Below are 10,918 nucleotides of genomic sequence, written 5' to 3' on the forward strand. Positions count from 1 at the left end.
TTCTCTGTGCCGTGGGATATTTAACATCCAACTGAACAAGCAGACAGGACCGAGTTTAACTTCCCATGCGAAGGGCGGATTGTAGGATTATTATTACAGTGCAAACTCTTTCTCCTCTCTCTCTCTCTCTCTCTTTCCCACACCCGCACATAAAACAAAAAAAGTGGGAGTCCTGCAGAGTAGTGGTTAAAGAGTTCGCTTCACAAGCGAGAGGTCCCCGGTGAGATTGCCAGGCGCTGCGAAACCTTATATAATAATAATAATCCTTGCATTTGATGTAGCGCTTTTCACGTCGGGAGGACATCCCAAAGCGCTTCACAGAACACACTGTGAAGTGAATTGACTGTATATTTGTGGGCGAACGCGGCAGCCAATTGCGCACAGCAATGTCCCACAAACAGTCGTAGATTGAAAATGACCAATTTATTATTGTTTTTGGTTTTGGAGGGATTATTATTAGGCTCCGTGTGGAGTAAGGAAACTTGCCCAAGGTTTCGCCCTCTGCCTGGAATTGAACTCTGGACTCTCGCTAACAAAGCGAGTGCTCTAACCACTGAGCTACAGGACTCCACAACCTTAGGCAAGTTTCCTTACTCCGCACACCTCTGTTTGCCCCGCGGTGAACCCGGCTGTTAGTGGATTGGCGGATGGCTTTTCCGCAGCGCGGGGGGGGGGGGGTAATAACCCCTCAAATCGTTTTTTTAAAAAAGAATAATGAATCAGTCACTCGATCCACGACCGTGTGTCGGACGCCGCTGAGCGCAATTGGCCATTGGCAAACCTCACCCGCAAAATAAGTTTACTTCACAACATAGCCCGTGAGGCGCTCTGAGACGTCTCAACGAAGTGATGAGAGGCAAACACGAGGATTGTTATATTATTATTATTATTATTACAAAACCACACCTCCCTCCCTCCCTCCCTCCCTCCGTCTCTCTCCCTCTCCTCTCTCTCCCTCTCTCCCTCCCCCCCCTCCCTCTCCCTCTGTCCCTCCCCTTTAAAATCGTCCCATCTGGTGGTGGGCGAATTCTGGGCTGTGGACAGAAACGGCAGCTTCCTGGGAGCGGGACACCTCCCTTTAAGGAAGAGAGAGGGCGGGGCCTCGGGGGAGGAGAGGGGCCTCGGGGAGGGGGGCGGGGCCATGGGCGGAGTCTCGGGAGGAGGGGGCGAGGCCATGGGCGGAGTCTCGTGAGGAAGGGGCGGGACCTCGTGGCCGGTGGGCGGGGCCTTGGGGAGGGGCCCCACCCCCTCTCCCTGACCCCGCGGCCTCCCCCCTCCCCTCCCCCCCGCGGCCCCTCCCCCCTCTCCCCCTCCCTCCCCCCGCGGCCCTCCCCCTCTCCCTCCCCCCGCGGCCCCTCCCCCCTCTCCCCCCCTCTCCCTCCCCCCCCGCGGCCCCTCCCCCCTCTCCCCCCTCTCCCTCCCCCGCGGCCCTCCCCCTCTCCCTCCCCCCCGCGGCCCTCCCCCCTCTCCCTCCCCCCGCGGCCCTCCCCCCTCTCCCTCCCCCCGCGGCCCGGATCTCCTGTGAGATGGCGGGGCTGGGGTTGGGGTTGGGGCTGAGGCTGAGGCAGGGCCCGGGCCCGGGGCTCCTCGCTCGGCTCGCGGGCGGTGGGAGTCTCGGGGTGAGAGCCGTCGGCTCCGCGGCTCATCCCGACCTCCTGCACCGCAGCCTCGTGCCCACCCTCCACTTCCAAAAGAGCCTCCCCCGGTCAGTGCCCCCCCTCCCCTCCCCTCCCCCGGTCAGTGCCCCCCTCCCCCCCCCCCGGTCAGTGCCCCCCCCGGTCAGTGCCTCCCCCGGTCAGTGCCCCCCCCCCTCCCCTCCCCCCCCCCCCCCGGTCAGTGCCCCCCCCGGTCAGTGCCCCCCCCCCCCCCTCCCCGGTCAGTGCCCCCCCCCCCCCCCCCTCCCCGGTCAGTGCCCCCCCCTCCCCCCCCCCCTCCCCGGTCAGTGCCCCCCCCGTCAGTGCCCCCCCCCCCCCCCTCCCCCGGTCAGTGCCCCCCCCCCCCCCCCCCCCCCTCCCCCGGTCAGTGCCCCCCCCCTCCCCTCCCCCCCTCCCCCGGTCAGTGCCCCCCCCGGTCAGTGCCCCCCCCCCTCCCCTCCCCGGTCAGTGCCCCCCCCCCCCGGTCAGTGCCCCCCTCCCCCCCCCCCGGTCAGTGCCCCCCCTCCCCCTCCCCGGTCAGTGCCCCCCTCCCCCCCTCCCCCGGTCAGTGCCCCCTCCCCCGGTCAGTGCCCCCCCCCCCCCTCCCCCCCCTCCCCCGGTCAGTGCCCCCTCCCCGGTCAGTGCCCCCCCCCCTCCCCCTCCCCCGGTCAGTGCCCCTCCCCCTCCCCCGGTCAGTGCCCCCCCCCCCTCCCCCGGTCAGTGCCCCCCTCCCCCCCTCCCCCGGTCAGTGCCCCCCTCCCCCTCCCCCGGTCAGTGCCCCCCCTCCCCCTCCCCCGGTCAGTGCCCCCCCCTCCCCCCTCCCCCGGTCAGTGCCCCCCCCCCCCCGGTCAGTGCCCCCCCCTCCCCCTCCCCCGGTCAGTGCCCCCCTCCCCTCCCCCGGTCAGTGCCCCCCTCCCCCTCCCCCTCCCCCGGTCAGTGCCCCCCCCCCTCCCCCGGTCAGTGCCCCCCCTCCCCCTCCCCCGGTCAGTGCCCCCCCGGTCAGTGCCCCCCCCTCCCTCCCCCTCCCCCGGTCAGTGCCCCCCTCCCCCTCCCCCCCCTCCCCCGGTCAGTGCCCCCCCTCCCCTCCCCCCCCTCCCCCGGTCAGTGCCCCCCCTCCCCCTCCCTCCCCTCCCCCGGTCAGTGCCCCCCCTCCCCTCCCCCCCCCTCCCCCGGTCAGTGCCCCCCCCCTCCCCTCCCCGGTCAGTGCCCCCCCCCCTCCCCTCCCCCGGTCAGTGCCCCCCCCCCCCCCCCCGGTCAGTGCCCCCTCCCCTCCCCTCCCCCTCCCCCGGTCAGTGCCCCCCCCCTCCCCCGGTCAGTGCCCCCCCGGTCAGTGCCCCCCCCTCCTCTCCCCTTCCCACTCTCCCTCACCCCCTCCTCTCCCCTCTCTCTCCCCTTCCCTCTCTCTCTCCTTCTCTCTCTCTCTCTCCTTTCTTCCTTCTCTCTCCTTCCTTTAAATGTCCCCTCTTCTCTCCCTCTCCTTTCACTTTCCCCTTCTTTCTTATTTTCTTTCTCCACATTTCTCTCTCTCTCTCTCTTCCCTTTTTCTCTCTCTCTCTCCAGTGAGCGGTTAAGATCTCTCTCCTCTCTAATTAAGTGGATGAAAGTTCATTTAAACTGTGTCAAAGTTGAACTAATTGCAAACCCTCTCCCTCCTCCTCCCTCTCTCTCTCCCCTCCCCTCTCCCCTCCTCCCTCCCCTCCCCCCTCTCTCCCCCCCTCCTCCCTCTCTCTCTCCCCTCCCTCTCCCCTCCTCCTCCCCTCCCCCCTCTCTCCCCCCTCTCACTCCCCCTCCCCTCCTCCCCCCTCTCATTCCCCACCTCCCTCCCTCCCCCCTCTCTCCCCCCCTCCTCCCTTTCTCTCCCCCCCCTCCTCCCTCTCTCTCTCCCCTCCCCCCTCCCCTCCCCCTCTCTCCCCCCTCTCACTCCCCCCTCCCCTCCTCCCCCTCTCATTCCCCACCTCCCTCCCTCCCCCTCTCCCCCACCTCCCTCCCTCCCCCCTCTCCCCCACCTCCCTCCCTCCCCCCTCTCCCCACCTCCCTCCCTCCCCTCTCTCCCTCCTCTCACTCCCCCCTCCCTCCCTCCCCTCCTCCCTCCCTTCCTCTCCCTCCCCCCCCCCTCCCTCCCTCCCCTCTCCCCTCCTCCCTCCCTCCCCCTCTCCCCTCCTCTCACTCCCCTCCCTCCCTCCCCTCCTCCCTCCCTTCCTCTCACTCCCCCCCTCCCTCCTCCCCCCCTCTCATTCCCCCTCTCCCTCCCCTCTCCCCCACCTCCCTCCCCCCTCCCTCCTCCCCCCCCTCTCTCCCCCTCTCACTCCCCTCCTCCCCCCCTCTCATTCCCCCCTCCCTCCCTCCCCTCTCCCCACCTCCCTCCCTCTCCCCCACTCCCTCCCCCCTCCCTCCCCCCTCTCTCCCTCCCCCCTCCCTCCCCCCTCTCTCCCTCCCCCCTCTCACTCCGCTCCTCCCCCCCTCTCATTCCCCCCCTCCCTCCCTCCCTCCCCTCTCCCCCTCCTCCCTCCCCTCTCCCCCACCTCCCTCCCTCCCCCCTCCCTCCCCTCTCCCCTCCTCCCTCCCTCCCTCCTCTCACTCCCCTCCCTCCCCTCCTCCCTCCCCTCTCCCCCCTCCCTCCCCTCTCCCCCAAAAAACAATTCACAAATGTTGAGGCAGCGTTTCAGCTTCAGTTGCCCTTTGCAAATGCTTCTCGTCAGCAGATTTTGTGCAGATCTGTTTTGGTGTAGAATGGAAAGTGGTTGAATTCATTCATTCCCTCTCCCCCCCACCCCACACCCCTTCCTCGACTTGTGTGCACTTTGTGGGCAGCATTGAATAGATCAAAGGCGTCCTCCTTTCCCTCCCCCCCCCCTCCCCGAGGCCATTCAGTCCCTCGAGCCTGTTCTGCCATTCTACCAGACCCTGTCTGATCTGTACCTGGGCTCCAGTTACCCTCCTTTGCCCCCGGTCCCCTCGACGGCCTGATATTTTCGCCTTAAAATTGACGTAAAACAGTGCGGGCAGTTATACTGGACGCTTCTTCTGGTGGTCGCAAGTTTGAAGTCACTTTGCCCCCTTTGAACCCACGTAGTCCAGGCTGAGGGGTGGGGGGGGGGTGAGAGGTGGTGGGAGCTCTGCATTGTCAGAGGCTTTGGATGAGACGTTAAACCTCACTCCCCCCCCCGTCCGTGCCCTGTTCACGCGGGCGGTTAAGATCCCCTGACACTTTCCCCGGTGGCTGACAATCCCTTTACCCTCCACAACCCCCCCCATAAACTTTGCCATTGACTTCACACTGTTTGTGGGACGTTTTTGTGCGCAACTTGGCTGCCGGGTCGCCTACAAAAATACACAGTCACTACACTTGACAGTAAAACCCCGGGAAGCGCCTTGAGGCGGCTTGATCAGGCATTGTATGAGTGGATTATTATTATCAATAATATTAATGTCAGAATTACAGAATTATTGCTCTGGGATTCCCTCCCCACCCACCCACTGCCCACCCCAAGCTATGGCTCTCGCCAACCTTCGCCACCCTCAGCAGCCAAAAGTTGGACCAGGCTGGTAAGGGTTTAGGGTGCGTTACGCAGGAGAGCGAGGAGGAAGAGAGAAGGGGTGGGGGGTGTGGAAGGAGAAAGGGACGGAGGATGCGAGCTGGAAGTGGGAGTAATCCAGTCTCTGATCTCTCTCTCTCTCCCTGTGTGAATCTCCAGGTTGCCCATTCCCAAGCTGGAGGATACGGTGAGACGTTACTTGGCTGCACAGAAGCCCCTCTTAGACGACGACCAATATCAGTAAGAGCTGTCTCAGGCAGCAGGGCAACAACAACAACTTGCACTTACACAGCGCCTCGGAGCGCTGAGCAGTGGCGGAGCCTGACCTGTTTGTCCCTCGTCCCTCCGCTCCACCATCGGTGGCCGGGGTGGGGGGGGGGAGGAAGTGACCGTAAGCACGGTTGAAGCGGAAGGTCTTCAGGCGCGACCTGAAGATGTGGAAGGAGAGGGGGGCAAAGGCAGAGGGATTGGGGGAGAGAGAGTGAGGGTTTCGGGGTGTAAGAGGGTGAAAGCGCAGCTGCCGATGGTGGAGCGGAACGAGGGACAATCAGGAGGCCGGAGGTGGTGGAGTGGGGAGCGAGCAGGTTAGAAAGGTAGGGAGGTGCCAGGGGGTGAAGGGATTTGTAGGCAAGTGGTGATGGGGGCAAATGTGAGGATTATCTTATATATTTTATTAACATGCGTTATCATTCATATAGGGAACGAGTTGGGGGAGGTGGGGTGGGTGGGAGTAGTCAAATCTGTCCCACACTCTAAATGTCCTGTAGCTCAGTGGTTAGAGAGCTCGCCTCGCCTCGCAAGCCAGAGACCTGCGTTCGATTCCCAGACGGGGCAAAACTTTCGGCGAGTTTCCTTACTCCGCGCACCTCTGTTTACATGGCAGTGAGTAGGAACTCAGTTGTTTGTCGATCGGCCGATCGCTTTCCAGGGGATGAAATGCAGTCACTCAATCCATGACTGTTTGTGGGGACGCTGCTGTGGGCCATTGGCTGCCGCCTCTCACCCGCACGATAAACAGTCAATTCACTTCACAGTGTATCCTGTGAGGAGCTTTGAGACGTCTCAACGAATGTTAGAAGGCGCCGTATGAAATCGATTACCGGGGTGGGGGGGGCAGCGAGGCAGTGGGGCTGCACGGCCTCTGAAGGTGTGTGCGTGTGTGGTATTCACTCTGGCCATGTGTGTGTTACTGCAGGAGAACCGAACGACTGGCCCGAAGTTTCGAAAGGGAGGATGGGAATGAGCTACACAAGGAGCTGGTGGCTCAGGACAAGATGAACAAACACACCAGTTACATCTCAGGTGAGGGTGGGAGTGGGGGGTGGGGGTGGCTCCTGGCCTGGGGTGGTGAGAGCACCCAGGAAGCTACTGCCCTAACCCTCGCTGGGTGACACACAGAGGCACGGGCAACCCCCTCACCCCCACCCACCCTCCCCACCCACTCAGCCACAGACCCACATCAGCGACTGTGAGCTCACAGTGACTTCTCTCACTCGTCTATAAATCCCTTCACACCGCGGCACCTCCCCACCTGCTGTCCCCCACTCCACTACCCGCTCGGCTGGCTCCGGCTTTCCCCGGTTGTCCCTCACCCCCTCCGCTCCGCCATCGGCGGCCGTGCCTTCAGCCACTACGCCCCGAAACTCCGGAGCTCTCCTCAATCCCTCCACCTTGCCCCCTCCCTGCCCACTTTTCAAATCCCGCCCAAAAAGACCTTTTTGGTGGCAGTTACGGTCACCTCCCCCCTCCCTCTCCCCACTGTCCAGCGCTCCGGGACTCCATCCCGCGTGAAGGCCGCTATATAAATGCAAGTTGTTGTTGATGTTAAAGATCCCGCGGTGCTACTCGAAATAGTTTCTCTCTCCCGGTTGGTGTCCCGGCCAACAATCACCCAAACTTGTGTGCCCACAAAATACACAGTCACTACACTTTTACCGTATATCTTGTGAAGCGCTTTGAGGCGTCTTGACGACGTAATTAGGCGCCATATCAATTGCAAGGATTATTATTATAACCTTCCTCTCTCTCTCTCTCTGTGTCTCCCTCTGTCTGTCTGTCTGTCTCCCCCCCCCCCCCCCCTCAGGCCCCTGGTTTGACATGTACCTCTCTGCCCGCGAATCCTTGGTCTTGAACTTCAACCCCTTCATCTCCCTGAAACCCGACCCCAATCCCTCACTCAACGACCAGCTGCTGAGAGCCACCAACCTGACCGTGTCCGCCTTGCGCTTCCTCAAGACGCTGCGGGCCGGGCTGCTGGAGCCAGAGATCTTCCACCTGAACCCATCGCGGAGCGACACACTGGCCTTCAGGCGTGTGGTGCGCTGGGTGCCGGCCTCACTGTCCTGGTACGTGGCCTACATGGCCAACGCCTACCCGCTGGACATGTCCCAGTATCACCGCCTCTTCAACTCCACCCGCCTGCCCCAGCCCGGCCGAGACGAGCTGCTCAGCCTCCCCGGGGAGCGACACCTACTGGTCATGAGGAACGGTCACTTCTACACCTTCGACGTGCTGGGGCCGGACGGTGGGATCGTGCCGGCCGCGGAGATCCTGGCCCACCTGCGCTACATCCTCTCCGACCCTCGCCCCCCGCCGGAGTTCCCGCTCAGCTTCCTGTCCGGCGAGGAGCGGGACGTGTGGGCGGGGCTGAGGCGGAGGCTGGAGGAGACGGGGAACGCGGAGGCCCTGGAGCGGGTGGACGGGGCCGTGTTCTGCCTGTGCCTGGACGGCGGTGACCTCTCTGCCACCGATCCCGTCAGCCTCTCCCACGCTATGCTCCACGGCAGCGGCATCAACCGCTGGTTCGACAAGTCTCTCAGCCTCCTGGTGTCCGGCCAGACCGCCGCAGTGAACTTCGAGCACTCGTGGGGGGACGGGGTGGCCGTGCTCCGGCTGCTCAACGAGATTTACTGGGACTCGGCGCGGAGGCCCGGCGTCACCGCGGAGACCAGCCCGGGGCCCGTGGACTCGGCCCGCGCCGTGCGAAAGCTGGAGTTCGTGCTGGACGAGACTGTGAAGGCCGGGGTGGCCAGAGCCGGGGAGAAGCTCCGGGCGGCTGTCGGGTCGCTCACCATCGACGTCCTGGAGTTCCGCGGGGGAGGCAAGCAGTTCCTGAAGAGCCAAGGGGTCAGCCCGGACGCCGTGGCACAGCTGGCCTTCCAGATGGCCTTCCTGCGGCAGTACGGCCAAACCGTGGCCAGCTACGAGTCGTGCAGCACCGCGGCGTTCCGTCACGGCCGGACAGAGACCATCCGCCCGGCCTCCCTCCAGGCCCAGACTTGCTGCCGTGCCTTCGTCCAGGAGCCGGCCAGGCACAGCGTGGCCGAGCTCAGGGCCATGGTCAGCCAGAGCTCCAAGCACCACAGCAAGCTGACCCGAGAGGCCGCCATGGGTAAGTGACCGGGACGGTCGAGGTGACTTCACTTCACATTGAGGCGGGGACTGGAGGCAGGATTGAGAGCAAGGAGAGGAATACAGGGATAAGGAGGGACACACACATAGACGTAAGCACCACAGACACAGAGTCACCCCCCCCACACACACACACACACACACAGTCACCACCCTCTCCACACTCACACCACAGACACACACAGCACAGACACATACCAAAAGACACGCACACTTAGATAAACAAGACACACAGACGCAGAGAAACAACACACCTGTTGACACGCACACTCTCACACATGGACAAACACTGAGACAGCGACAGACACAATAAAGGCCACCAATTCCTCCTGGTTAAATAATAATAATAATAATAATAATCCTTGCATTTGATATAGCGCTTTTCACGTCGGGAGGACGTCCCAAAGCGCTTCACAGAACACACTGTAAAGTGAATTGACTGTATATTTGTGGGCGAACGCGGCAGCCAATTGCGCACAGCAATGTCCCACAAACAGTCGCGGATTGAAAATGACCAATTTATTATTGTTTTTTGTTTTGGAGGGATTATTGTTAGGCTCTGTGTGGAGTAAGGAAACTTGCCCAAGGTTTCGCCCTCTGCCTGGAATTGAACTCAGGTCTCTCACTTGCAAAGCGAGTGCTCTAACCCTCACAGTCATTTGGTTGACCTCGCTGTTCGCGGCTCTGAGTCTCTGTGAGGAGCTATTATTATATCTTGAGACCGTGTTTACTTAATAATAGTATTTTTTTGGTCAGGCGAGTGTCTGGTACACACGAGGAAACCCATCACCATTGCTTGAGAGCATCCCAACCCAACTGAGATTTCCCGGCATTTCACCTACACGTGGAAATCCCAGAGATAGATTGTTGGAATGGAATGCGCTCTCTCTCTCTCTCCCTGGAGGGACGTATCCTGCTTGCAAGAGCCAAGGCTTGGGGGACCCCCAGAGTGTGCATTAGGATAATAATAACAGACTAACCACTCTCCTTCTCTACCCCTCTCCGCAGGTCAGGGGTTTGACCGGCACCTCTTTGCTCTACGCTACCTGGCGTCTACCAGGGGGCTCTCTTTGCCTGAATTCTTCCATGATCCAGCCTACGCCAAGATCAACCACGTGATCCTGTCCACCAGCACTCTGACCAGCCCTGCCGTGCAGCTGGGGGGTTTTGCCCCCGTGGTCCCTGACGGCCTGGGGGTGGGCTACGGGGTCCACGATCAATGGATGGGCTTCAACGTCTCTGGGTACCCCACCCGCAACGTGCCTGAGTTCCTGCAGTGCGTCAACAAGAGCCTGGAGGACATCTTTAATGTGTTGAAGGGGAGACCCGTTGGAAACTGATTTTCCCCCCCGCACCCCCACCCCCGGCATCTCAAAGGGCTTCACAGAATATAGTGCGAAATGAGCGTCTCAGAGCACTTAAGATGGACAAGAGAGTCAGTGGGTGCTGGGGTTTGGGGCAGCTCTTTCTCAGGACTTTCTCCTCCCAGCTCCCCTTAAGGGCGCGACTGCAGATAGACTTGAGGGGACTGAGCCCCCTCTAGCCTGAGTCCCTCCCCCCTCCCCCACCTCTGGTCTTAATTGTGAGGGATGAGTTAAACTTGATTAGTCTACAACAAAAAATAACCCGTTCAACTTGCGCGATTATAATATTTTTAATCTAAGAGTTTGATTATTTTATTGATTATTTTATTAACAAGAGGGAGGTTTCTCCCTCGAGCTTTTGATTTTGGCCAGTGATACAGTGCGGTCTCCACTCTCTTCTCCTCGCTTTCTCTCTTACCCACCCCCGCCCTCCCCGAACACTAACTGTGAAAGGTTTACCAAAGATAATTTTGGGAAAGAGCGGGGTCGGGTGGGGAGTGGGACTAGTTGGGTTGCTCTTTCAAAGAGCCGGCACGGGCACAATGGGTCAAGTGGCCTCCTTCTGTGCTGTAAGATTCTATAGCAGACACTATTTTTTAAAAAAAATTATGTAGTTTCTAAATACTTGGCATTTTGCGTTCATTTTATGTTCATTTGGGGGGGAGTGGGGCAGTTGTCCGCTGCTTTGAAACAATGCGATCAAAGTTTCTGTTAACTCGTCTGCCGGGCGATGGGAATGGAGACAAAAACCAGGCTGCACATGTGGTTACACGGCCCGAGACGGATTGAAGGATAACTCGCAGATTTGTTTTTTGTTCAATGGAAATTAAAATAAAGGACTGGATAACACAATAACAGCCTGGACATTGCTTTGTTTCCACATTCGCAGCTTCAGTGGGTGAGACTGTTCTGGGTTCTAGCCTTTCTTTTATTATCAATGATAATAATAATCCTCACGTTTGATACAGCGCCT

The 10,918-nt window shown here is 60.9% G+C and overlaps 1 protein-coding gene across 1 annotated transcript; it reads left to right on the forward strand.

The window, feature by feature from the left end:
* Window positions 1–1,526: 1,526 nt before the first annotated feature.
* On the forward strand, window positions 1,527–10,777 carry cpt2 (carnitine palmitoyltransferase 2). The gene is made up of 5 exons (XM_042334931.1): window positions 1,527–1,705; window positions 5,330–5,410; window positions 6,366–6,472; window positions 7,254–8,561; window positions 9,590–10,777. The coding sequence occupies exons 1-5, from the start codon at window positions 1,527–1,529 to the stop codon at window positions 9,919–9,921; spliced, it is 2,007 nt and encodes a 668-aa protein (XP_042190865.1). The 3' UTR covers window positions 9,922–10,777.
* Window positions 10,778–10,918: the final 141 nt, after the last annotated feature.

The sequence above is a fragment of the Callorhinchus milii genome, unplaced genomic scaffold (genome assembly GCF_018977255.1).
Source record: "Callorhinchus milii isolate IMCB2004 unplaced genomic scaffold, IMCB_Cmil_1.0 Scaffold5, whole genome shotgun sequence".
NCBI lineage: Eukaryota > Metazoa > Chordata > Chondrichthyes > Chimaeriformes > Callorhinchidae > Callorhinchus > Callorhinchus milii.

Bases quoted from the DNA above. Each gene is read 5' to 3' on its own strand.
- cpt2 (XM_042334931.1), top strand. From the start codon at position 1,527: ATGGCGGGGCTGGGGTTGGGGTTGGGGCTGAGGCTGAGGCAGGGCCCG. The intron at 5,411-6,365 runs GTAAGAGCTGTC...GTGTTACTGCAG, and splicing joins TTAGACGACGACCAATATCA to GAGAACCGAACGACTGGCCC. The intron at 8,562-9,589 runs GTAAGTGACCGG...CCCTCTCCGCAG, and splicing joins GACCCGAGAGGCCGCCATGG to GTCAGGGGTTTGACCGGCAC.